This window comes from Trachemys scripta, chromosome 3, assembly GCF_013100865.1.
Source record: "Trachemys scripta elegans isolate TJP31775 chromosome 3, CAS_Tse_1.0, whole genome shotgun sequence".
NCBI lineage: Eukaryota > Metazoa > Chordata > Testudines > Emydidae > Trachemys > Trachemys scripta.
The window spans coordinates 198,285,230-198,312,469 of NC_048300.1; the positions used below are offsets into that span (position 1 = coordinate 198,285,230).

General features: G+C 49.3%; 1 protein-coding gene across 1 annotated transcript in view; it reads left to right on the forward strand.

Moving 5' to 3' along the window:
* SCARA5 (scavenger receptor class A member 5) overlaps positions 1 to 27,240 on the forward strand; it is a 178,332-nt gene that overhangs the window by 142,496 nt on the left and 8,596 nt on the right. The window contains exon 5 of the mRNA XM_034766805.1: positions 5,585 to 5,632. Coding sequence (XP_034622696.1) covers positions 5,585 to 5,632 — 48 coding nt within the window. The remainder of the gene's footprint in view (positions 1 to 5,584; positions 5,633 to 27,240) is intronic.

Here is a 27,240-nt window from a genome sequence, read left to right on the forward strand (position 1 = left end):
GCAGAGCGGGCTCTGGGCAGGTTTCTTCCATTGGACACAGCTGAGGCAGCCCTTGGGAGCAATCGTCTTCCCAAAGCCTCCAAGCTAAAGGGCAAGAATTTCCTTCATGGATTTTTTTTTCATTGCAACTCATGTGTGGTGTTTGTTGTTACCACGCGGAGACCAAATAGAAGGACGTGTCAAAGCCGGGCCTGGATATCGCTCGCAGCATGCACATTGAAGGGCTCGGACCCGGGGGCAGCTTGCGGATGGTTCGCGGAGAGTACCAGCAATCATGGCGGTGCCCTTTCGTTCCTCTGCTCGCTTCCCTTCCGGTGACCTGCCAACAGGTGCGGGAGGGCGGAGAAGCAAAGGGTTTTAATAGGGGACTGTGATCCAGTCTCTGGGTGTCATGTGTACGCGCCTAGAGCAATAAACGCGTGCATTTTAAAGGCATCTCGGATAGGGCAGGGTTCTGTCCTGCAAGTTCCACTCAGGACGTAGTCCATAGGCAGCAGCATCGACGGAGGAAGGAGCAGCCCATGCTCCGTGACAGTTCTGGAATGGCCATACATTGCGTATGATGCAGTGTAGCTGGTTGGTTTGAGCCAGTACGTGGAACGGATGGGAATGTATAGGAAGATGGGTACTACCATTCTCCATCTAGGCCTCTCTCCTGCCTCTGATAGTAGCCAACACCAGATGCTTCAGCGGGACGCTATGCACACAAGCCTCACGCACACCATTAGTAACAGCTGTGTTTATGTAACCAGTGTTGTGACACTCTTGTCTGAGCCGATTACAACACTGTAGATTGGTCGTGGGCACCTGGCATCATTCCTTCACCACGCAGCCATGTGTCATCTGTGTTCGTGGGTTCCCACCCACCACCCCTTCTAACCACGTTTGTTTCAGAGCATGCCGGGAAAACTCTGGGCAGCTATCCCTCAGGAGTGGCCTGGGGGACATGCCTAGAGAGGAATGTCCTAATGCACAGAGAGAAGAAAAAACAACCACTCCATTTACACAAGCACAGTGAAGGGGTTCGCACAGCAAATAGCAGTGTGAGGACACGATTGCTGGAGGACAGCCACGTGCAATCCAAACCCCTGACAGAGATGACACACTGTTCATTATCACGGTTACTAACCATATATCAACCAGGCTGTGTCAGGACACAGCACTATGTTTAAAGCCAACCTGGTTACAGAGTAGAGGCCTTAATTCACCAGGAGCATGACTAGGGCTGGTCAAAAATTTTCCACCGAGATACTTTTTTTTTTTAACAAGAAAATGGGGGTTTGCCTAACCCACGTTTTTTGTGAGATGTGCCTGCTCTCCATGGAACATCTCGATATTTGGTCAAAAAGGCAAATGCCCCAAAACCTGAAATATTTCAATTCAAAATCGTGCTGCTGCACCTCATGGGAGTTGTAGTTCAGATGCCTTATGCTCACACTCTCTTCTGTGAAAAACAACGAGGAGTCCAGTGGCACCTTAAAGACTAACAGATTTATTTGGGCATAAACTTTCGTGGATAAAAAACCCACTTCTTCAGATGGATGGAGTGCAAATTACAGGTACAGGCATAAATATACTGACACATGAAGAGAAGGGAGTTACCTTACAGGTGGAGAACCAATGTTGACAGGGCCAGTTCAGTCAGGGTGGATGTGGTCCACTCGCAATAACTGATGAGGAGGTGTCAGTACCAAGAGAGGGAAAATTGCTTTTGTAGTGAGCCAGCCACTCCCAGTCCCTATTCAAGCCCAAATTAATGGTGTTAAATTTGCAAATGAATTGTAGCTCTGAGGTTCTCTTTGAAGTCTGTTTTTGAAGTTTTTTTGTTGAAGGATGGCTACTTTTAAATCTGTTATTGAATGTCCAGGGAGATTGAAGTGTTCTCCTACTCGCTTTTGTATGTTACCATTCCTGATGTCTGATTTGTGTCTATTTATTCTTTTACGTAGAGACTGTCCGGTTTGGCCAATGTACATGGCAGAGGGGCATTGCTGGCACATGATGGCATATATCACATTGGTAGATGTGCAAGTGAATGAGCCCCTGATGGTGTGGCTGATGTGGTTGGGTCCTCTGATGGTGTTGCTAGAGTAGATATGTGGACAGAGTAGGCAACAGGGTTTGTTACAGGGATTGGTTCCTGGGTTAGTGTTTCTGTGGTGTGGTGTGTAGTTGCTGGTGAGTATTTGCTTCAGGTTGGGGGGCTGTCTGTAAGCGAGGACTGGCCTGCATCCCAAGGTCTGTGAGAGTGAGGGATCATTTTCCAGGATAGGTTGTAGATCGTGGATAATGCGCGGGAGAGGTTTTAGCTGGGGGCTGTATGTGATGGCCAGTGGTGTTCTGTTATTTTCCTTGTTGGGCCTGTCCTGTAGTAGGTGATTTCTTGGTACCCGTCTCGCTCTGTGGGCCGGGCTTTCTGGCTGGACTACATCTCCCATGATGCATTGCCTCCCCTTGTGAAGAAAAAGTCATTTTAGTTTTTTCAAATTTTCTCAGAAATAAACATCTGTTTTCCAACCAACAGTAATCATGACCCTTAGATCTGCGGGGCGCAGATATTTCTATTAGTCAGTCAGGCAGTCTGGAAACCCAGCTTAGTAGATCAGCTTGGGTCAGAGTGGGAAGGAGGAACTGAAATCTTTGTCAGCACTTTTAGATTCAACAGCAAAATTCAGATTTTCCCAGCTCACCTCATCTTGGTTTTTGATCCTTCTGTCCCCAAAATGTCCATAAACTTCCTCACTGCCCAGATTAACCTCTCTCTTCGCCCACTTCCCGACTTGTCTCACCTAACTGCTGGGTACGGCAGGGGAGCGTATGCACAGATAAAACAAACATCTGCAGCGTACATATCCCACATCTGCAGCTAGGATCCAAACCCCATATTCTCCATCACCCGGTGGCGCACCAGCCCCGTTCCTCTGAGTAGGACAACAGGGTCTCGCTAAGGTTTAGATTTCTTTTGCGCACTGCGTGGCAGTTCAGAGCCAGCTTCCAAGCTCTCGCTACTCTGCAGGGCCAGGCCGGCCAACCCTGGGGAAAGGGACCCTACATGAATTTTAGAACAGTACCTTCCCCTATAAACTTGGGGCTCAGATTGCGGAGGATTCAAACCGGACCTCTTTAATTATATTGTTGGGTTTCTGTGAGTTACAGCTTTCCTCTTGCCCCGCTCACCACACCTTGACTTCCACAGAGCTCTACACGGCTGTGCACAAGGGAAACCAGCGCACTAGGCCGCAGCGGCAAAACCTTGCGTTGCTCTTCAGGAAGAGTTAGGAGCAGCAAAACAAGGGGAAAATGGGGTCCTCCATTTAGGGATGCAGAACCGCACCATCCACTCAGAGAACACAAAACCAACAAGGAGTCCAGTGGCGCCACCGGACTCCTTGTTGTTTTTGTGGATACAGACTAACACGGCTACCCCCTGATCGGAGAACACAAGCCGCCAAAGAATCAGCTCCTGGCCAGAAATAGGAAATAACCCTCTCTTGCCCCCTTTGTATTTATATCGCCCCCCCAGCAGCTTCATGCAGGTGTGTGACAGAGCAAACTGCCACAGGGTGGGAGAAAAAACCCAGCCCAGCGGCTGGCTCCAGATATCCAATCCTCTCCCAGGCTGCTGGAAGGGGCGGGGCCTGGGCCTATATAAGCCAGACTCATCTCATCCAGTGGTTCTCTAGCCTGGGAAATTTTCCAAAATCTGGGAATTTTTGAGTAAAATGTTTTGAATGAAAATTCCCAATTTCCCAAGTTGAAACATTTTACTCACAAATTCCCAGGTTTGGGGACATTCCCCAGGATATAGAAGCACTGTAAAAAAAACTGTATCTGGGAATTTTTCACCAGATTTGGGAAATTTTTAGCGCTAGGTTGGGAAGAGTTGGCATCACGATATAGAAGCACTGATCTCATCCTAGAGAGGGGGCAACGCTGCAGGAGGCTGAAGAAAGGGCCCTGGGGAAAAGCAGAAAGGGACCGGATCCTGGAGGAGAAGGAGAGGCAGTCACCTTGGGGGAAAAGGTTCTAAGTTTGGAGAAAGTTGGCCACAGGCGAGGGCTTGCTTTCCCAGGAAACACTGGACTTGCCCAGGAGATCAGAGAACGTATGGGGAAATGTTGCTAAGGGCTCTTACGTTGCTGATGATAACTAAATACTGACACCCCCTTTTATAAGCACTCCTGTGCTCTCTCTGGCTTCCTTTCTCCCCAGTTTTCCCGAGGTGGTTAAATCATACCAGGGAGTGAGTAGCTGGGTATTGTCATGTTCTCCAAGAGAAAGGGATGATCATTTGCAGCAGCAGCCACACGGTTATAGGGTGATGATGAAAACTGCTGTTCACTGGTAAGAAGAATGCTCTTAATCAGGAGGGAGTGGCTGAGGCATCTAAGCTACAGTGCCTAAGGTCTCTAGAGCTACAGATTGCAATCTCGGCATGGTCAACTCAGCCCTTCATCCAAGGTAACGGAGTCCCTTGCTGTTTACTGGGTCAGATCCGGAAAGGTTTTGAGCTCTTGCTGCTTTTCACGGGCTTTGGTCCAGTGTAGGCTCATTCAGATGCAAGCAACCACTTTTTCCTAACATGAGGCCCAAGGTCCTCCTTTGGCATGCCCAGATACTGCCCGTGGGCCTGCAGATTGAGTCTTTGTATGTACAGATGGGAACGGAGGTGTCTAGAAACCCATTTGTCTGTGCAAATGGATTGGTCGTAACGGCACTCACAAAAAGAGGAGTCTGAGTGCAGGCAGACCTTGGGCAAACCCCCGCCCATGCCAAGGACTAGCACAACGCTGTCTGCCAGTGATGGGATTTAAACTCCGAGGGGAGGCTAGTGAGAGTCAAGTGATGCCCAGGGCTCAGGCTGCATCAGGGTGAATTTCACCCTTTATCAAGGTTCTGCCCCAACAAGCCCACAGCCTATTTTGTAAGAATCCGGGATTGCCTCAGTGTCCTAGGGCAACATTTCCCCTCCCAGAGCTGTTGGGCAGTGCCGGGGCTGCTGTTTGCCCGTAACTGAAAAGTTCCTTGGGAGGAAAGGTGCTACATTACTCCTCCCGGACCCAGTTTCGAGAGTGGCTCAGACTGTGTGCTCCAGAGGAAGGTGTACGTGCTGCTCCGACATTTAATACCATGTCCCTGGGAGAAATCTCTTCCTCAGCTCAGCTGGCAATCGGTTTCGGACCTCCTCATATCTTATGCTGTCATTTGTATCCTCAGATATTGTTCTTCTCCATATAAATGTCAAATCCTTTTTAATCTTAGTAACCTATTTGCTTCCATCGTATCCTACGGTGGTGAGTTCCATGGGTTATTTGTAAGTATATGTGTGTGTGTGTGTGCGTGTGTGTATGTGAAATGAAAGAAATAAAGCACTGGGTTTGATCCATTTGGCATTTGCCAAACAGGAAACAGCTCGTGAAATTAACACGTCCTGAATGTTCTCTTCCCCCAAAGTTTTCTGGCTTTATCTCCATTTGGTTCCTGAGCCAGAGATATTTTAGCAGATCTGAAGTTTATCCACTTTCTTGCACTGTGATGCATTTAGTCCGTCACCACCTGATACGATCTTTCTCTCATTTCTCAGGTGATCGAGGCCAGAAAGGAGAGAAGGGAGACAGAGGTGGCGAAACAGGTAAGCGGCTGCTATTGCGAGTGGTAATTGCTTTTGCACGTCTCCCAAGGAGGTGCTATAGGCCCTGCTGTTGGCCTATTGTAGATACTGCAATGGGTACAGGGGGTGAGGAATTGCTTCTTTATTCTCCCCCAACATGTAAGTGACTAGTCTGTGCCCTGAAGAATTTGATGGGATTCCCACTTTGTGTCCCTTGTAGCTGTTCTGACCAGATGTTCTGGTCATCACATGATTGACTCCTCCTTAACAATATTCTGCCGTTCTCTCTGGAGCTGCCCTGTGTGTAACACTGACATTTATACGCGGCCTGTGTTTATCCCTCTCTGTTGGGCTTCTTCAGTGTTCTCCTTCCATATCCCTCCAGGTTAGTGTCCATTCCAGCTCTGCCCCCTCCACTCTGAGGAGACTGTGTCTGCACCTGTGAAATGCTCCTCAGGCTTGGGTGTGCCTGAGACTCATGGCTCTTGGGTAGTCTGCGAAATCAAGCTGCGTGATCAGAGAGGCTTTAAGGCAAAGGTTGTCCTTAAGAGCAGTTCTCTTGAACCTTCTGTGCGCTAAGGGCTTGCCTACGTAAACAATTAAGCTGTGGCAAGCTGGGGTGTGAATCTAGCCTGTAACTAGTGTTAACCGTTTGTCAGAGCACTTTGAAGCGGGATGAGCTCAGACCACATTAACGAACGGTTCACGCGCGTCAGCAGGGCGCACACGGACAATTTAGTCTGCGGCAGGCTCATGCTGGATTGAGTCACGCCCCAGGGTGCCGCGGTCTAATGGCTCATATGGACAAAGATCTAAAACAATTTGGACCTGTGACGCTCCACTGATGCAGCTCCACTGGTGGTAGCAGGGGCGGAGTCTGCCCTTTGCCACTGTGGAGTCAAAGCCTCTTCGGGCTGTTAAGGAAGCTAAGTAGTTGTGAGGTGAGAGAAAAAGATTTAGCTGGGGTTGGTCCTGCTTTGAGCAGGGGGTTGGACTAGATACCTCCTGAGGTCTCTTCCAAACCTGATATTCTATGATTCTACTGTCATGGATCAGGAAGGACCTGAGATGGAGAACAAAAAGTAGGAGCAAATCATCCATCTTCATCATGGCCAGAGGTTAACGGCGGGTACCACAAGGCTCTGTACGAGGCCCAGTGTTTACTAGTAATCTGGAAAAAGGGGAGGATAAAGTGGCAAGATCTGCAGGTGACACACAATGAACTGGGTTTGACTCATTGAGTCTACAAGACTATGAGGTCACGTCTACCTTACAACGACCCAGCTGCAGTTGTGCCACCACGGTGCCGGAGCATGGACATTTCCTACATCGATGGAAGACGTTTTTCCATTCTGTGGACAATCCACCTCTCCGAGAGGTGGTAGGTAGGACACCTCAGTGTGTCTACACTGGGGATTGTCTCCCTAACTACATTGCCCAAGCGTGACATTTTTCACAGTCCCGAGTGATGGAGCTAGGTTGATCTAGTTTTTACATGTAGACCAGGCTCCATGCCAGCTGAAATTCAGTACTGACAAATGCCACGGTACTGCACCTCGGAAGACATAATTCGGAGGGGGGATATGATTGCTCTCTTTAAATATATCAGAGGGATAAATACCAGGGAGGGAGAGGAATTATTTCAGCTCAGTACTAATGTGGACACGAGAACAAATGGATATAAACTGTCCGTCGGGTAGTTTAGGCTTGAAATTAGACGAAGGTTTCTAACCATCAGAGGGGTGAAGTTTTGGAACAGCCTTCCGAGGGAAACAGTGGGGGCGAAAGACCTCTCTGGCTTTAAGATTAAGCTTGGTAAGTTTATGGAGGGGATGGTTTGATGGGATAAAGTGATTTTAGTCAATAGGTCAATAACGTGCCACCGCTGGTAATTAGTAACAATGGTCAATGATGGGAAATTAAAACTTACTACAGAGAACTTTTTCCAGAGGGTCTGGCTGGAGAATCTTGTCCGCATGCTCGGGGTTCAGCTGATCGCCATATTTGGGGTTGGGAAGGAATTTTCCTCCGGGGTAGATTGGCAGAGGCCCTGGAGGTTTTTCGCCTTCCTCCGCAGCATGGGGCAGGGGTCGTTTGCTGGAGGATTCTCTGCGACTTGAAGTCTTTAAATCATGATTTGGGGACTTCAACAGCTGAGTCAAGGGAGAGAATTCTTCCAGGAGTGGGTGGGTCAGCTTTTGTGGCCCGCATCATGCGGGAGGTCAGACTAGACGATCACAATGGTCCCTTCTGACCTTAAAGTCTCTGAGTCTCTGAGTGCTGGTACGCAGTGCTGAGTCCTCCAACATGCCTGGGGACTGAGGCAGGAGGTAGACATATTTATCACCATACACATAGCCTTTATTCCACTGCCCAGCAGCTCTTATTAATATCCAGATATTGGATATTGGACTCTCCAGAGCAAACTCTTCCAGCGCTGTGAAACAAAACATGTCCAGGCTGATTCCGCTGCAGCAAAGGCTCTTGGCAGGAGAGGGTTGGCTCCATCGAGGCTAATCAGGATCAGGATGTTGATACCTGCAGCTGAGTCTGACTTTCTGCCTCCCGGTTCTTCCCTGGAAATAAACAAGGTCGGTGGATCCAGTTCAAATCTGCGAATTCATTTGGCCAGGCCCATTTATTTATTTTTACTGGCAACTTAAGCTCGTTGCCTCTAAACTGGCTGTGGAGTGCCAGAGTTTTGACCTTGTTCCTTCCCGGGCACAACCCTTCCAGAGCAGCCTGTCCTCAGGCTCCGTCAGTAATGAACACCAGACATCCCCTTCCGTGCACTAGCACTAGGGTGTTCTTTCACGAGGACAGCATAAGCATAGGGATGGGGCGTTGGGGCTGACCTAAGACTAACAGAATCAGGTGGTGACGTGTCCTTTATAATCTGGGCTGGGACTCTGGAACAACCACCGATCCCAGCCGAGCCATCCCCGGTTTAGGGGAATGTCCAGTGGGAGCTGGGACCAGATGTTGCGGGAGTGTTTAGCCACTCGTGCACAGCTCTCCAGCCCAGCTGGATGTACTGAGTAAAGCTGCTAGGTCTTTGCCTTAGCTAGCCATGGTGTATTCAATGTAGGCTGGGATGCAGCAGTGGCAGAAGCCAGTGGCCTGGTGGGCTAGCAATGTAGGCTGTAATACCATGTGGGAGGAGGCGGGTTCTGTTCCTTTCCCCAGATTGGCAGCAGTTGGCGGGGCCAATCCAGGAGCGGCTGCATCCAGCCTTCTTTCACCAGGATGGCTGCAGCCATAACCTGAGGATGGAGGAAGCAATAGGGAAGGGGAGCGGAGTGGGGGGAGCTTGATGGGCTCACAGAACCCAGGCCCTGAAAAACACCAGGATTCTTCCATCTCTGGATCCCGCCTCCCATGACAGAGCCAGGAACAGCCGAGAACTTTCCCCGGGGCTGGACCTAGCCTGTGGAACTCACTGCCACAAGAGACAACTCTACCCACTAAATGCAAGACTCATCCCTTTGACTTAGCTTTCCCACCCTAAGTGCTTCATGCAGACACACACGGACGACAGACTCCTCTGCCATCAACCCGAGCTCTTTCTCCTGCTGCTGGGAAGGGAAGCAGAGCAAGAAATTGTTGTTCTCTATATTTCTTTTTAACTCCTTAGGAAGTGCTCAGACCTGGCACGGATGGGCCCTCTGAGCGGACAGAGTGTGAGCTGGGGCACTGGCAGGGAAGAAAGCCTTCTCTGGAAGCATGAAATCACTACTTCCAGGAATGCGTGATCCCTCCCCTGCAAGCTGGGGACACGCAGAACTCTCAAATAGCCTCCTCGTGCCTTTGAATGGCTTTTCCAGGAATCCCTGCCCTGCAGAAGCTGGCCTGGAGGAGGGACCAGCCAGAGAGTCCTCTTCTGGGAAATGAGAAATCCCAGAGAGTAACCAGTTCCCTCAAGCTGTTTGTTTTTATTCCGGGCGTGGGAGAGGGACTGGAGGGTAAGCCGTGACATTATCTATGGGGCAGAGATCCTGGACGAGTAAACAGAGCCCAGGGAGTGACACGCTCTCATCCCCTGCGTATGCTTCTGCAGGGTCGGGAGGAGTGAACAGCAGGGGGGACGGCGCTGGGAAATAGGGGCTGACCGGGGCAGCGGGACCGCCCAGAGGACAGAAGGCTCAATGGGCAGGAGGCAGTTAGTGCAGCAAAAAACAAAGGAGCCAGGCCATAGGCACCGAGTTTGTGGGTGCTCTGGGGCTCAAGCACCCACAGAAAAAAAAATACGGGGTTCTCAGCACCCCCCAACCACAGCTGTTCAGCGGGGGCTGCCGATCAGCTGTTCGGCGGCTGGCAGGAGGCACTCGGGGGAGCGCAGCGAGCGGTGGGCAGGCGGGGGCCTTGGGGGAGGGGGCAAAGTGGAGGCAGGAAGAGGTGGAGCAAGGGCAGGGCCTTGGGGGAAGAGGTGGAGTGGGGGCGGGGCCTTGGGGCGGAGCGGGGGTGGAGCATGCACCTGGAAAAATATAAGTCCGCGCCTGTGAGCCAGGCAATGAAAGGAGGTTACAGGGTCAGGGTAAAGCGACAGCAGGATGCAGCCGAACAACGGGGAGCGGAAAGCCTGAGGCATAGAGGGGAGGGGAGGGGAGCCGCCAGGAAGGAGCAGGGCTGAGCTGGCCCAAGATGTCCAGGTGGGCCACACCTGGGAACCATCCAGTGCTCCAGGTGGGGCCTCTGGAGCTAAAGTAATGGAGCAGCTGAGCTAGGAAGGAGGTTGCTGCTGAGAAGAAAAGGAGTTCTCCCTAGAGAAGCCCTACAGCGGCTGAGGCTGGGAGCAGCCCCCAGGGTAGAGCAGGCCTCGGCGGTGGGGCAAGCCCTGGGTGAGCCCCAAGAGAACTGCCCGGTTTAGGATTGCCAGGCGCCGGTTTTCTACCGGAACGCCTGGTTGAAAAGGGACCCTGGTGGCTCCAGTCAGCACCGCTGACCGGGCCATTAAAAGTCTGGTTGGCGGCACAGCAGGGCTAAGGCAGGCTCCCTGGCTCTGCGCGGCTCCCGGAAGCAGCCGTCATGTCTGGCTCCTAGGTGCAGGGGCGGCCACGGGGGCTCCGTGCGCTGCCCCCACCCCAAGTGCCGGCTCTGCAGATCCCATTGGCCAGGAAATGCGGCCAATGGGAACTGCAGGGGCAGCACCTGCGGGCATGGGCAGTGCGCAGAGCCCCCTGACCCCTCCGCCTAGGAACCAGAGGGACATGCTGGCCGCTTCCAGGAACCGTGCAGAGCCAGCTGCGCTCCCGACTGGGAGCCACCTGAGGTAAGCGCCGCCCGCCTGGAGCCCGCACCTCAACCCCCTCCCGCAGCCCAACCCCCTGCCCCAGCCCTGAGCTCCCTCCCGCACTCCGAGCCCTCAGCCCCAGCCTGGAGCCCACTCCTGCATCTCAAAACCCCTCATCCCTGGCCCACCCCAGAGCCCGCACCCCCAGCTGGAGCCCTCACCCCTTCCCGCACCCCAACCCCCGTCCCAGCCCGGTGAAAGCGAATGAGGGTGGAGGAGAGTGAGCGACGAAGGGAGGGTGGATGGAGTGAGTGGGGGCGGGGCCTGGGAGAAAGGGGCAGGGCATGGGTGGGGCCTCAGGGAAGGGGCGGGGCCAGGCAGGGCAAGGGGTTTCAGCTTTGTGCAATTAGAAAGTTGCCTGCCTTTGCCTAGATCCTGACACCTGGAGCCTCCCATCCAAGCGCTAGCCTGGCTCAGACCAGTTCAGCGCTAACCAGAGCGCTGACCAATATACAATCCTAGCCACTTAGCCTGGAAGGGAGCTTGAGAGGTCATCTAGTCCAGTCCCCCATGCTGAGGCAGGGCTAAGTAAACCTAGACCATCCCTGACAAGTGTTCGTCTGACCTGTTCTTAAAAACCTCCAAGGGGGACCCCACAACCTCCCTTGGTAGCCTGTTCCAGAGCTTCACTCCCCTTCCCGTAAGGAAGTTTTCCCTAATATCTAGCTTAAATCTCCCACGCTGCAAACCAAGGCAATTACTTCTCGTCCTGTCCTTGGTGCCATGGCGTGCAAACAATCACCGTCCTCTCGGTAACAACCTTTTTCTGTATTTAATGACTCTTATCATGTCCCCACCATCTGAGCTGTCTTTTCCCAAGACTAAACAGGCCCAGTGTTTTTAACCTCTCCTCACAAGTCAGGTTTTCTAAACCTTTGATCATTTTTATTGCTCTTCTCTGGACTCTCTCCAATCTTAAAGTGTGGTGCCCAGAACTGGACGCAGTACAGCAGCGGAGACCTCACCAGTGCGTAGCCAGGCGGGACGGTCACCTCCCATGTCTTACGTTCAACCTGCCCGTTAATGTGCAGCATTTGAGAGCATTACAGTAAGAAGCTGCTGTGGGAATTGCTGACACACAAAAACCCTCTCGGTCGTCAGAGACTCACCCTGTTACCATGTGTCCCTTCCTCATGTGCGAGGGACACTACAGCCTCCGTATCAAAGAGCAAACTGTGACCTGCGGACAATACCGATGGCGGCTTTGAGACTTTCTGCTGCAGAAAGCCTTCCTCTAGCAGACGTGAACTCTTCTGTTCTAGGGCATCAGTCCTGTCCCACTTCCTTACCAAGCAGATGGTCCCAATTATCCAGAAGGCGATGATATCTTGGTGCAGCTGTAGAGAATCAGGCCCTTGTTTTCTTAGCCACTTGGGTTTATTTTGCTTCTAAAACGTTTCCTTTCTTGTTTTTCTTTCTGGGATGGAAGGGGAGCCGGGGTTGGAAGTAATTGACGCAGTAAAAACAAACACGCGGAAGGAATGGCGATCTCAGGGTTTTATTGGGTATGAAGCAGAAGGAACAAGTAATCCCCCATGCGCTGGGAAGTTGTTCCAAAAGAGACAGGGCCAGACCATGTTGCAGGCAGTAGCTGACCTGGGAGCAGGGAGCACCGAATGCAATGCAAAAGGCTGTATTTTCTTTGTATTAGCTGGTGCCTGCAGGACCCTCTAGCGCTGGGTGCTACACAGAACAAAGGGAACATCTACCTTGCCCCCAGGAGTGTGATTGCGGTATGGGCTTCTATACCCCTACTAGCTTCGAACGAGCGAGCGTGACTAAAAGTAAACCCAGCGCCGGCTGGCCCTGCAAGTACACACCCAGCGGCCCGGGTGTGTGTGCACAGCCCACACCAAGCCCGTGGTGCTGCATCTTCGCTGCTATGTTCAGTCTTGAGAAAAGAAGACTAAGGGGGGAGGACCTGATAGTCTTCAAATTAGATCAGGTCTGTCATAAAGAGGACAGGGATCAATTGTTCTGCACGCAGGGCCGGCTCTAGGTTTTTTGCTGCCCCAAGCAAAAAAAATTTTGGCGGCCCCCCTCTTTTTTTGGTTTTTACACGTTTGCACTTTGCAATGGGTTTGTTTGTTTGTTTGTTTGTTTGTTTGTTTGTTTGTTTGGGGGTTTTTTTTGGACTGTAAAATTTTTAAAAAAGCACCAGAAAGTCGTTTTCGTTTTTGTCCCGGCATTTTAGCCCTATAACCACTGGCTCTGATGCGACACGGAAATTGGCGCGAATGGCGCCGATAGGGCGGCACAGTGCACACAAGTCATTCCTGATTTAATTAATCAATAATCATTAACATTTACACATTTACGCATGTTCACATTATGAGTGACCATGTCATGACGTGACACGATATTTTTCACGTCATGCTGCTATCGCACGACTGGAGATTTTTTTGATCTTCATGTATTATTTTTTTTTCGTACATTGGTGGATTTTTCCAAAAAAAAAAAAAAAGGATGGCCGGAATGCCGCCCCTGGAAATGTGCCACCCCAAGCACGTGCAGGTGCCTGGAGCCGGTCCTGTCTGCACGTCCACTGAAGGTCGGACAAGAAATAAATGGCTTAGTCTGCAGGAAGGGAGAGTTAGGTTCAATATTAGGAAACACTTTCTACCTCTAAGGGAGCTAAGTTCTGCCACAGGCTGTGGAATCCCCGTCCCTGGAGGCTTTTAGGAACAGGGATGATCTGGGTTTACTTGGCCCCGACTCAGCGCAGGGGGCTGGACTCGATGACTTCTTGTGGCCCCTTCAAGACCGACATCTCTATGATTCTCTTTTAGTCCCACTAGTTAGATTCAAGCTAGCGCAGGTACGTGCGCCTGAGCTGCAATCACCCGTCCAGCTGCAGTACCGACAGGCCCATCGCGAGGGGCAGCTCCTGCTCTGAGCAGCTCACCAGCGGAGAAGGATAAAGGAAGGATTTTGAGCTTCATTTTACAGATGGGGAATGAAGGCCTAGAGAAACAAGGTGACCGGCCAAGGTAGGAACTGAACCTACAGCTCCTATGTCCTAGTCCAGAGCCCCAAGGCCAGCTACCTACGGCAGGAAGGAGAGCCTTAGCCACTTGACTTTTTCTGCCCTTCCCCTGCCCCTGCACTGATGACTATTTCACTAGGAGGGTGGTGAAGCACTGGAATGGGTTACCTAGGGAGGTGGTGGAGTCTCCTTCCTTGGAGGTTTTTAAGGCCCGGCTTGACAAAGCCCTGGCTGGGATGATTTAGCTGGGAATTGGTCCTGCTTTGAGCAGGGGGTTGGACTAGATGACCTCTTGAGGTCCCTTCCAACTCTGATATTCTATGATTCTATGATTCTATGATATAATGATGCTTTGCAGTAGGGCGGCAGAGATGAGGTGTCTACACATCTGGGTTTAGACTCGGAGCTTTTTAGATCGTAAGCTCTTCAGTGCAGGCACCTGCTTTGCTAGGCGTTCGTACAGCTCCGCGCTCACTGCTGGCCCTGCTGTCGGATGGCCTTGTGGGTGAGTCGCTGGATGGTGTGTTCCATCCCTCATGAGCCGGGGCTCTCGTGAGCCTAGGCCAGTTTGTTATCGTAGCATTGCTCGTTTGGGCTGGGCTGGGCCTGCGGGTTTGTTGTTGCAGGGCAGCTTGTCAGAACGGGCTCGCTGGCGTTGGTGTGGTGGGGAGGGCAAGAAAGGGAATTTGGGTTTGGTTTTCTTAACCCTATGACTGATGTCCTGGATCTCGCCCACAGACAGAGCGAAAGAGGGTTCTCCCATGCTCCCGTCTGTTCCACTGTAGCTCCATTACCCGCTCTCACCCTAAGGATTAATGGGAATGTCTCCTTCCCAGCAGCCTGTCCTTGAGTGCTTACCACCTCCCTGGCCTGCCCTGGGGAGGGCACGGTGAGCGCTCTGCTTTAGCGCAGAGCAAGCTTCGAGGAGGCTTATCCCCAACCAAGCCCCGTCCCCTGCACAAGGCACGGAGCTCTAATAAACCCCCAAACAAGAGAGAGAGGAGCCGGCCACCTGAGAGACACCCACCTGGCATCTCACTGAGTGGTACGAGATCTCTCCTCGGCGCTGCAGGGAAGGCCCTGTCGGAGGGCGGGGGAAGGGGCATAGCTGTGGCCGGGCTCGAAGTGGGAGGGCATTTGTTGGTGCATCTGAACAGCCCGGATCTCCTTGTCTGGAGCCCCCAGGCTCCCCCTCTGTCAAAGCAAAACTCAGTTTGCAAAGCTGAGCTCAGCGGGGATGGGTCGGGCACTAAGTGCCCTGGAGCTGGGAAATACAGACCCTAGTCCAGGCCAGATCATGGCAGTCTGGAGTCCTGGTGTGCCACAGTGCAGGGGCCTCTGGCTCTGTCGGGGCTCCCCTTGGGAACTGCAAAGCTTCTTCCAGACCCCCAGAGAAGCAAGGGGGTCACCAGCTCCTCGCAGCAGCTGGAGTGTTTCTGATTGAGGGCTGAGCCAGGCAGGCTGCACTCTTCTTCTGCCAGCCCGGTGTTGGTGCAGGGCCCCTGGAGCACTGGCTTTTGGGAGCCAGCACCCCCCTGAGATGCATGGGGCAGTTCCCCTCCTCTCTGAACCATTGCTTCGGGATCTCTGCCGACTAGAGCTATGTCTGTCCTACCAGCTAGGGGAATCCCACGCCTAGCTCGGAGTGTCGACGTAGCCTCGGGCAGGCGTCACTGCATTGGCGACACACAAGCCACATTTGTAACCACGATGGTTAGAAATTTGCTTTCCATTAAACTTTCTTTTTAAATTAAATCATGCGACTCCCGGAGTTTTGGGGCCTGTAGTGTCTATGGCTGAATCCAGCAGCTGGACATACCAAATACCTCAGGACGTGCCGTTAATGTAAACACAGCCGCGCCTTCTCTGGAGTAAAATGGTTACACGGTAGTGAAAATGTGCCAAAGGTTCAAAGCACGAGCCTGCTTAGGTATTTGGTTCTCAGTCGCTTCCTAGTAACAGTCACAGATGTGATGTAACGGCTCCAGGGAAAAGATCCTCTTTTCTGGCCACGAGTTTCTTCTCACTAGGACACAAGGCCATCTCCAGCCAGCACTCCCCAGAGCCACGGGCTCTCCAGGTGTCCTCAGAGCAGACGTGTGAATGGTTTCAAGATGTCTCAGGCCCACTATATTCCACAGGAAGCACAGACCTCACCAAGCGTGACAGGCAATGACTGGTCACAGAGCTTGCTTATACTCACCAGATGTGTCCATCGGAAGATCCTTTAATGCTCTGCCAGGTATGGGTGAGGTTAGCTGAAATGAGGTATTTACACTATCACGCTGTCTTTGAAGTCCAGTAAGGATCGGTCTGTTAAGTGTCTCTGCATCGTACTGTTTTGCTAATTGCCCAACCCGAACGTGTAACAACATGGTCATCTGGCTGTCCATTAGTTACAACAACAAACCGTGGTCGGTTTGGAATTTTTGAGTCGTCGTCTTGTTCTGCATCTGCTATCGGTAGAGTTTGCTCTGTTGATTGTTCTTTCTGTGGAACAAACTGTAGATGTTGACGGTTTCTATTGAACTATCCATGGTTGGTCTCAATTACACATGATCTGGGTGCTGAATCCTTTCTCTTTAGGACAGCTGGAATTGTCCATCCTTTTTCTCCCTCCCGTTTGGCATGAACACGGTCACCAGGTTCTAGACCTGGCAGTTCTTTGAGTGACATAGGTTGTAAAAGTGTTCGTTAGCTCTTGTAGCCTTTTTATCCAATTTGGCAAGTCTTTTTGTGTCTGCCCACTTTGGAGAGAGAATCTTTTCCAAATGTTGGAACCGTAATTTTGAATTGTCTTCCCATCAGGAGTTGTACTGGACTATATCCAGTAGCCACTATTGGTGTGGCTCTGTGACTCAGAAGAACGGGAATGGATCTTCCCACTGTAGGATTTTCTTGGCTGTCAGTACAGCTCAGTCTCTCTGTTTGCTTGTGGGTAATGTGGGCTGCTAGTAATCAAAATCATATTTCATTCAGAATGACTTAAATTCTGCTGCAGTGACTTCTGGTCCGTTGTCTGTCCCTAACTGTCCTGGAAAACCGAAGTGAGCAGAAGTGCACTTCAGTTTCCCAGTAACACTGTGATACGTTATATCATTCAAGTACATTATTTCTGTATACCTGGAAAAATAGTCCACTACGGCCAGGTAATGATGTCCTCTGAATTGGGGTAAATCTGCAGCTCCTCTTTTTCATGGTCTCTCTGGTAGGGGTGTTTGTACACTCCATGGTGCAGCGTTGTCGCTGAAGTTGATTTGTACTCGATCTCCTCTCAAAAGTCCAATATCATCAAATACTCCGTTGAGTTCTTCCACCTTTCTCACTAGGCCCATCCTGGTCTGCCATGCTGTGGCAGAGCAGGGTGTTGATCTGTGGTCCTTTGATCACATTAACCCTGAATGCAAAGCTTTTGTCTTTGTAAGTTGTTTCTGTGATGACCTGGCCCAGGCCGTTCAGAATCCCTGCAGGCCTAGTCAGAGCTGTGTCAGGTGACTGCAGCGCTGGGCGGGGTAAAAGGTGATTATAAGCCTGTTCTCAGGTAACTGTGATGTCAGCTCCTGAGTCAATTTTAAAGTCAATAGTCTTGCCATGACTATTCAGTTTCACTCTCCAGGCAGGAACTTCTGTGTCATCACTAGTGGTAGATCCCAGAAACAATGGCTCTAGTCTTGAGTGGTTTGAGCATTGGCCTGCTAAACCCAGGGTTGTAAGTTCAATCCTTGAGGGGGCCACTTAGGAATCAGGGGGCAAAAATCAGTACTTGGTCCTGCTTGTAAAAGGATCAACTCCCTGATTGCTTTGGTGCAGCAAACAGCTGCAGAATGTCCATATTTCGTGCATGTATCACACCATGCGCCTCTGGCTGGACATGCATCATTGCTTGGCATATGACTTTTTCCATTCCTTTGGCGTATACGCTGGGATTTGTCCCTCTCAGCCTGGGAGTTCTCTCTCCTTGCCTCGGCGTTTTACGATAAGGACTTTTAACACTCAAGTGTCTGTTTCTAGCTTCTAAGCTAGTTCCAAGTTTTTCAAGTTGCTCCTGGCTGTTGTTTGACTAATTGATTCTGACTGCTTTGCTGTCTGTATACCTCTGGCTAGGATTAAATCTCTCTTCACTTATAGCTGCTGTGAAAAGTTTCTATCTGCTAACCCAATAGCCAGCCTGTCTCTGATATTTTCATGTTTTGCATTCCCCAAATCAGTTTTCAGTCAATGTACGCAGAGCTCTTATAAAACATTCAACATTTCCCTCTCTGGTTCTTGGATTCTCTGGTGAAAACATACTCTTCCATAAATCCATTTCTCTGAGGTATAAAGTATGCGCCAAACCTAGCCAGAACCCTTTCATGGTCACTTTGTGACTGTCTTCAGTAAAAGGATTTAAAGTAGGGCTGTCGATTAAATGCAGTTAACTCACGCAAATAACTCAAAAAAATGAATCGCACTGTTAAACAATAGGATACCAATTGAAATTTATTAAATATTTTTGGGTGTTTTTCTACATTTTCAAGTGTATTGATTTCAATCACAACACAGAATACAAAGTATAAAGTGATCACTTTATATTATAGTATAAATAGCATTTTTCAATTCACCTCATACAAGTACTGTAGTGCAATCTCTTTATCATGAAAGTGCAACTTACAAACGTAGATTTTTTTTGTTACATAACTGCACTCAAAAAAAAAAAAACAATGTAAAACTTTAGAGCCTACAAGTCCACTCAGTCCTACTTCTTGTTCAGCCAATCGCTAAGAGAAACAAGTTTGTTTACATTTACGGGAGATAATGCTGCCCTCTTCTTATTTACAATGTCACCACAAAGTGAGAACAGGCATTCGCATGGCACTGTTGTAGCTGGTTTTGCAAGATATTTATATGCCAGATGCACTAAAGATTCATATGCCTCTTCATGCTTCAGCCATCGTCCCAGAGGACATGCTTCCACACTGATGATGCTCATTAAAAAAATAATGCATTAATTAAATTTGTGACTGAACTCCTTGAGGGAGAATTGTATGTCTCCTGCTCTGTTTTACCTGCATTCTGCCATATATTTCATGTTATAGCTGTCTCGGATGATGACCCAGCATGTTGTTCGTTTTAAGAACACTTTCACTGCAAATTTGACAAAATGCAAAGAAGATACCAATGTGAAATTTCTAAAGATAGCTAAAGCACTTGACCCAAGATTTAAGAATCTGAAGTGCCTTCCAAAATCTAAGAGGGACGAGGTGTGGAGCATGCTTTCAGAAGTCTTAAAAGAACAACACTCTGATACAGAAACTACAGAACCCAAACCACCAAAAAAGGAAATCAACCTTCTGCTGGTGGCATCTGACTCAGATGATGAAAATGAACATGCATCGGTCCGCTCTGCTTTGGATCGTTATCGGGCAGAACCCGTCATCAACATGGACGCATGTCCCCTGGAATGGTGGTTGAAGCATCAAGGGGCATATGAATCTTTAGCACATCTGGCATGTAAATATCTTGTGACGCCGGCTACAACAGTGCCGTGCAAACGCCTGTTCTCACTTTCAGGTGACATTGTAAACAAGAAGCGGGCAGCATTATCTTCTGCAAATGTAAACAAATGTATCCGTCTAAGCGATTGGCTGAACAAGAAGTAGGACTGATTGATTGGACTTGTAGTCTCTAAAGTTTTATATTGTTTTATTTTTGAATGCAGTTTTTTTGTACATAATTCTACATTTGTAAGTTCAACTTTCATGATAAAGAGATTGCACTACAGTACTTGTATTAGGTGATTTGAAAAATACTATTTTTTTTCTTTTTTACAGTGCAAATATTTGTAATCAAAAATAAATATAAAGTGAGCACTGTACACTTTGTATTCTGTGTTGTAATTGAAATCAATATAGTTGAAAATGTAAAAAAGCATCCAAAAATGTTTAAATAAATGGTATTCTATTATTGTTTAATAGTGCGATTAATCGCAATTAATTTTTTTAATCACGCGACTAATTTTTTTAATCGCTTGACAGCCCTAATTTAAAGATATGCTATGGGGAAGCAAGCAGAGCATAAATTAGAGAATATACCTGTGTCTCTCCGGTTTCTGTGTGGAGTTTGCAATGTGAAATCTTGCAAAATCTTGTTTCCAGTCTGTCCCTTGGGAAGGTCTGTCAAAGCTGAAGTTCTCTGGGGCATTGAAGAGGGACATGTGAGCTGGCTGTATTTCAAAGAATCCTTATTGAGGTTGCAGGAACAAACCATCCCGATGTGTAGAAAGAATAGTAAATATGGCAGGCGACCAGCTTGGCTAAACAGTGAAATCCTTGCTGATCTTAAACGCAAAAAAGAAGCTTACAAGAAGTGGAAGATTGGACAAATGACCAGAGAGGAGTATAAAAATATTGCTCAGGCGTGCAGGAGTGAAATCAGAAAGGCAAAATCACAACTGGAGTTGCAGCTAGCAAGGGAAGTTAAGAGTAACAAGAAGGGTTTCTTCGGGTATGTTAGCAACAAGAAGAAGGTCAAGGAAAGTGTGGGCCCCTTACTGAATGAGGGAGGCAACCTAGTGACCGAGGATGTGGAAAAAGCTAATGTACTCAATGCTTTTTTTGCTTCTGTCTTCACGAACAAGGTCAGCTCTGTGGATGAGGAGAAAGCAGTGGACGTGTTATTCCTGGACTTTAGCAAAGCTTTTGATACAGTCTCCCACAATATTCTTGCCAACAAGTTAAAGAAGTATGGGCTGGATGAATGGACTATAAGGTGGATAGAAAGCTGGCTAGATTGTCGGACTCAATGGGCTCCATGTCTAGTTGGCAGCCGGTATCAAGCGGAGTGCCGCAAGGGTTGGTCCTGGGGACGGTTTTGTTCAATATCTTCATTAACGATCGGGAGGATAGTGTGGACTGCACTCTCAGCAAGTTTGCAGATGACACTACACTGGGAGGAGTGGTAGATATGCTGGAAGGTAGGGATAGGATACAGAGGGACCTAGACAAATTAGAGGATTGGGCCAAAAGAAATCTGATGAGGTTCAACAAGGACAAGTGCAGAGTCCTGCATTTAGGACGTAAAAATCCCATGCACTGCTACAGACTAGGGACCAAGTGGTTAGCCAGCAGTTCTGCAGAAAAGTACCTAGCGGTTACAGTGGATGAGAAGCTGGATATGAGTTAACAGCGTGCCTTTGTTGCCAAGAAGGCTAATGGCATTTTGGGCTGTATAAGTAGGAGCATTGCCAGCAGATTGAGGGACATGATCATTCCCCTCTATTCGACATTGGTGAGGCCTCATCTGGAGTACTGTGTCCAGTTTTGGGCCCCACACTACAAGAAGGGTGTGGAAAAATTGAAGGGCAACAAAAATGATTAGGGGGCTGGAGCACATGACTTATGAGGAGAGGCTGAGGGAACTGGGATTGTTTAGTCTGCAGAAGAGAAGAATGAGGGGGGATTTGATAGCTGCTTTCAACTACCTGAAAGGGGGTTCCAAAGAGGATGGAGCTTGGCTGTTCTCAGTGGTACCAGATGACAGAACAAGGAGCAATGGTCTCAAGTTCCAGTGGGGGAGGTCCAGGTTGGATATTAGGAAACACTATTTCACTAGGAGGGTGGTGAAGCACTGGAATGGATTACCTAGGGAGGTGGTGGAATCTTCTTCCTTTGAGGTTTTTAAGGCCCGGCTTGACAAAGCCCTGGCTGGGATGATTTAGTTGGGGTTGGTCCTGCTTTGAGCAGGGGGTTGGACTAGATACCTCCTGAGGTCCCTTCCAACCCTGATAGTCTATGAATCTCTCATTCTATGTTGATGAGATCCTGCAGCCTGTATTGCTGTTTTCCTTCTGCTTCTGTCCTTAGTTTATGCCTGACTCCATGTCATGCTCCTGTACCAGATAAGGATTGGCTGCAGAGCTTGCTTATACACACCAGATGTGTTCATCATCATACTTTGATGCTCTGCCAGATATGGCCGAAGTTAGTTTAAATCAGGTCTTTTAGACACAGCATCTCCTAGTGGCTGAGCTGCGTAATACAGTTTAGCATTCTGTTACAGCTTAATGGGCAGGGGTCACGGACCACATGGGAGTATGCCTTTGGAGTCTGGAGGTTCCTGACACGTCGCTTCCAGTCTCAGCCCGAGACGTGGGGGTTTAGGCCAAAGGGGAGTGTTCTGAATGTTCGTATCCTGGGTTTCTCTGGCACAATCCGCTGCTGCTCGTTTAGAGCGATGAGCCCATTTGGATCAGGGAGTTGGGAATCTGGATTTGTTTGCTAGCAGGGTACATGAGTGTTGAATGGGATACCAAATGTGGACTGGATTGAGCCGATTACTTGGAAGCTTTAAACTGTGACCACAATAACAACAAAATGTTGGATACAGAAGAGTCACTTCACCCAGTACCGAAATGCCACCACCTCTGGAGTGGAACGCAGCAGCTGTTTAGCTATGCACAGCAGTTTAGGGCAGGAAGTGATGAAGAATCCCATACCCAATTGCAAAAGACTGTTCACCGGCACACCTTTGGGATGATTTGCATAATTCACTTGTGGCTTCTCCACTCATGAGCAATCAGAGAAATGTCGGGCTGAAAGGGACCTCAAAAGGTCATCGAGTCCGGCTCCCTGCGCTGAGGCAGGACCAAGTAAACCTAGACCATCGCTGACAGATGTGTGTCCAGCCTGTTCTTAAAAACCTCCAATGACGGGGATTCCACAACCTGCCTTGGAAGCCTGTTCCAGACAGGGCTGGCTCTAGGCACCAGCAAAGCAGCAGTTGCTGGGGGCGGCAAATTTGCAAGGGGCACAAGAATCCAGCCTGGGAGCTGAGAACCAACAGGGGCCCTGGGAGCTGTAGTTCCTTGGTTAGCTCCCTGCCTATAGAGCCAGCCCGGGAGCAGGGAAAGAACTACATTTCCCAGCATTCCCTTGGCCACTAGCAACAGGCAAGGGAGGGGGAAGGAGTATGGAACTGAAATCTGCAGCTTGCTGTGAATGGTAGAGGCAGAGCCAGCTCTAGGTGTTTTGCCGCCCCCCCACCCCAGCCCTGGGCTCCCCCTGGACCCCTGTATTGCCCCCGCCCTGGACTATCCCCCGGCCACACCCCCTGCTGCCCCAGCTCTGGCCCCCACCTGCACCCCCCTGCTGCCCCAGCCCTGGGCTCTCCCCCCACCCGCACTCCCCTGCTGCCCCAGCCCTGGGCTCTTCCCCTCCCCCCAACCGCACCTCCTGCCGCCCCAGCCCTGGGCTCTCCCCCAAAAAAGGAATTGGGGGGACTAAATGGACGGTGCACCTCTCTATCTGAAGCCTAGCAAGGGAGGTACGTGGATCCCACTAGAATTTAAAATAAAAAGTAAGGGAGAGGAAACTCTGGACATGGGCAGCTTTAGATACAGTACCAGGCACGTAGGAGGATTTCCACTTCTGAGCCATGGAAGCAGAAATTGACTTTTCCTTTCCAGATATAGCTAATATTCAGAAAGGGAATCTAGCACCTGCCTTCCAGATTTGAACACCCTCAAAATTCAGGAGTGCTCAAGCTCAATTTGGGCAGTTCCCCAAATCAAATATACTGATCCACTGTAACTTGCTGTAGAAAAGGTAGACTAAATTGAGCAAGAAATGCTCCCCAGTGGTTATTAGGACTGGAATTGCTATTTTCAACAGCCATTGCTTTTTTTTAAAGTTTTAGTTTTATTTGTTTAAAAGGAAGACCGTGATAGTGCATTCCCCATAGAAACAAAGAATGGAACAAAAGAATAATAAAGGCACCTCAACTTTTCCTCATTTATGTAGGACAGTCTTATAATCTGCATCCAGAGATCCTCCAGTCACACAAGCAGAAAATTGTTCCACTTTACTGCAGTTCTGTAACCATATGGGAACCAATCCTGTCTGTGTTCTGTGCACATCCAAAATTCCTGCTGAATGACCCGCCCTGGGAGCGAGTTACCAGTGACCCAGGGCTGGGGCGGCAGGAGGGTGCAGTTGTGGGGCGGAGGGGGAGAGCCCAGGGTTGGGGTGGGGGGCAGCCAAAAATTTTTTTGCTTGGGGCCGCAAAAAACCTAGAGCCGGCCCTGGTTCCAGAGCTTCACTCCCCTCAGAGTTAGAGCGTTTTCCCTAGTATCTAAATCTCCCCTGCTGCAGATTAAGCCCCTTCCTTCTTGCCCTACCTTCAGTGGCCGTGGAGAACAACTGATCACCATCTTCTTTATAACAGCCCTTCACATATGTGCAGATGGCTATCGGGTCCCCCTCAGTCTTCTTTTCTCAAGACTAAACAGGCCCAGGGTTTTTTTAATCTCTCCTCCCAGGTCAGGTTTTCTAAACCTTTGCTCATTTTTGTTGCTCTCCTCTGGACTATCTCCAGTTTGTCCACTTCTTTCCTAAAGTGCAGCACCCAGAACGGGACACAGTACTGCAGCTGAGGCCTCGACGGTGCTGAGAAGAGCGGGACAATTACCTCCCGTGTTTTACATACACCACTTCTGTTCATACACCCTCTGTATTAGCCTTTTTTTTTCAGCTGCGTCACACTGACTTATATTCAATTTCTGATCCACTATATTCCTGGACCCTCTTCAGTAATTCTACCACCTATCCAGTTATTCCCCATTTTGTGGTTGTGCATTTGATTATTTTTGCCTTCCTCGGTGAAGTACTTTGGCATGGATCTATACTGACTTTCATCTTGCTGAATTCAGACCAATTGTCCAGTTAATGTTCCCATCCCGCACTCAGACCAATGAAATATCTGTGCCACACAACAACATTATGATGTACCCTTTATATCGAGAGAGAGCAACTAGTGTAATTTGGGCATTTCTAAATGGTCGGATCCAAGGGTGCTGGAATGGGGGGGGGGGTCAGGGGGCCATGGCCTCATCACTTTTTACCTGCCTTAAGGGCGAGCGATGGGGTGAGGGGGCAGAGAGGAGCAAGTTGGGAGCGGAGCCTCAAGGGGAGGGGCTGAGCGAGGGCAGGTCCATGGTTCAGATGCCGGTGGCCCCCCACACTTCTAGGAGCTTCTGGTGCTCCTGGTCAGATCCCAACCCCGCTGAGCCTATCAGAAATTGGGGACTGTGTCCTTCTACATTTCCAGCAACGTGGGGTGTTTGCAATGGAATCGAAAGCTGCATTGAAACTTCCCTGTTTCCCGGCATCGTTACATACCTGAAACTCAGCCAAGGTCTAGCAAAAGGTTCTCAAAGATTCTTAATTTGAGTGAATTTGAGCCCAGTTTCCAGCGGACCCTGGAGTCAGTTGATGGTCTTGCGTCAAAACCAGGTGGAGATGATAGTTTCAGTGCAAAACCAGGTGAAACATGGCTCTGTCCAGAGGCGACGTGTGGGGGGGATACGTGGGGTCACGTACCCCGCCCCTGCCCAGATTTGCTGCTTGGCTTGTACTGAGCATGCTAGGTAACATGCTGAAGCAGCTACCCTCACCCTGCGCCCCCAACCCCCCACTGTCGTCAGGTATGGGTCGTCTCTGGCTCTGTCAAATGCGTTCTCTTGGTTCTTGTGGGGTCAACTCAAAGTGACAAGGGAAAGGGTACAAACCCAGGAGCGCAAAACCAACACTGGCTTTGGCACAAGCCCCAGCCAACCCAGCACTGCCGAATCTTATGCATCTCTCCCACATGCTCTTGGATTCACCACGTGACCTCAGGCAGCAATCCCTGTGCCGGTTCTCCTCTTCTGCCTCCTCACAACGGTGCTTCACAGTGAAACATGTCTTAAGCCCCACCCCAAGGGCCCCGCACAAAGGTGGCGACTTAGTCCAGGTGGATCTTAACGAGGTGTCAAACAAAGGTTGGAACCTTTGGGGCTACTTTAAAATGGTCGCGTAAGGCTGGGGCCACCTGTTTGGTCCTGGGAGCCCCTTCACCACCTACCTCAGTGATACACCGGCTGAGGGTCGCGAGCCACAAGTGGCTCTTTGCAGCGCATGATATTAAAACATGGTGCGATTTAATTATTAACCAGTCTAGGTTATTAACTAATCAAGATGTTTTTACAATGTTATTGGCCAATTGTAGTTGATAAAATAATAATACTTGGTCAGTCATTTTGCTGTGAGAATAATCTATATATAAAAACTAAATATTTCCCTGTCGTGCTGTTTAAATATGACTATCTAGTACTATAGTAAATGAAACAATGAATTAATACAACTGCGGCTCTTTTGGGTAATGTTGATCGCTAATTTGGCTCCTGAGCCACTGAGGTTTGAGTATCATTGGCCTATGACGTTTACATTAGTGGAAATGTGGCCGTTTCACACAACGCCCTTGCATGGGTGATCTGCATTAAGGATTCAACCTAGGATCTCTGGATCGAAAATCACAAGTCTTTAATACCAGCGCTAACGGAGCCAGCGCATTAGTGCAAAGCGATTGGCCAGTTCAGTAACCTCTATGTGGCCCGGCCACATGAGGGAGACATTGCGTGCGTGAGGATTGTGTACCAGGCAGATTAGAGCGGGCTGGGAACTGTTTTCCTTTGAAAAAAATAGATGAAAACTAAATACTCCCCAGGATTTTCATCTAAGTGTTTCTACATTTTTTCCCCAGGTTTTCATTGAAAACTTGGAAACTGAACAAAAATTGGTTTTGGAAAATTGAACATTTTTTTTTTTTTGCATATTTTTCAGGGGTTTCTCGTGACAGAAAAACCAAAATAAGTAGGCCAGTTGGGCAAAATTGTCCGGTCTTACTGAAAACTTTTGGAATCTGAAATTGTTTTTGGCTGAAAAATGACTTTTAAAAAAAAGAAATCCCTTTTTCAGCAAAACCCCCCAACGCCGTCAGCATTTCCATTTTGACAAAGCTGTCTACATGGAAAAAAAGAAGGTTTCAAATGAAAAAAAACTAACCAGCTGTGATTTAAAAGGAAAAAAAACAATCTCCCTTTCCTTCTTTCCGGGGCCCACTAATTGCATCCTCAGAATCGAATGCAGATGAGAGTCACAGAGCGAATCCAGCCGGCTACAGCCTCTTTTCTGTCATCAGATCCAATTAATTTCTAACCCCAGATAATGGGATTCGGGGGGTGTTTATGTCAACTTAACTTAGTGCTACGGGAGGTTTTGCTTAAGACTGTTTCCCCTTTGGCCTGATTTCTCTGCTGTGTTCCTCAATCTTTCCCTGTCCAAATAGATTGCAGTTGCCCCAGGCTTCCCCCCTCCCGAAAGAGAAGGAAGGTCATATCCAATGGGAATGGGAGAGGAAAGGAGCCAGAGAGAGGGAGAGGGGGGATCAGAGAAGGGAAAAGACCTGCAAGGGGTGAAATCCTGACCCCATTAAAGTGGTTGGAAGTTCTGCCTTTGACTTCAGTGGAGCCGACATTCCACTCTTGATTGATGACATAGA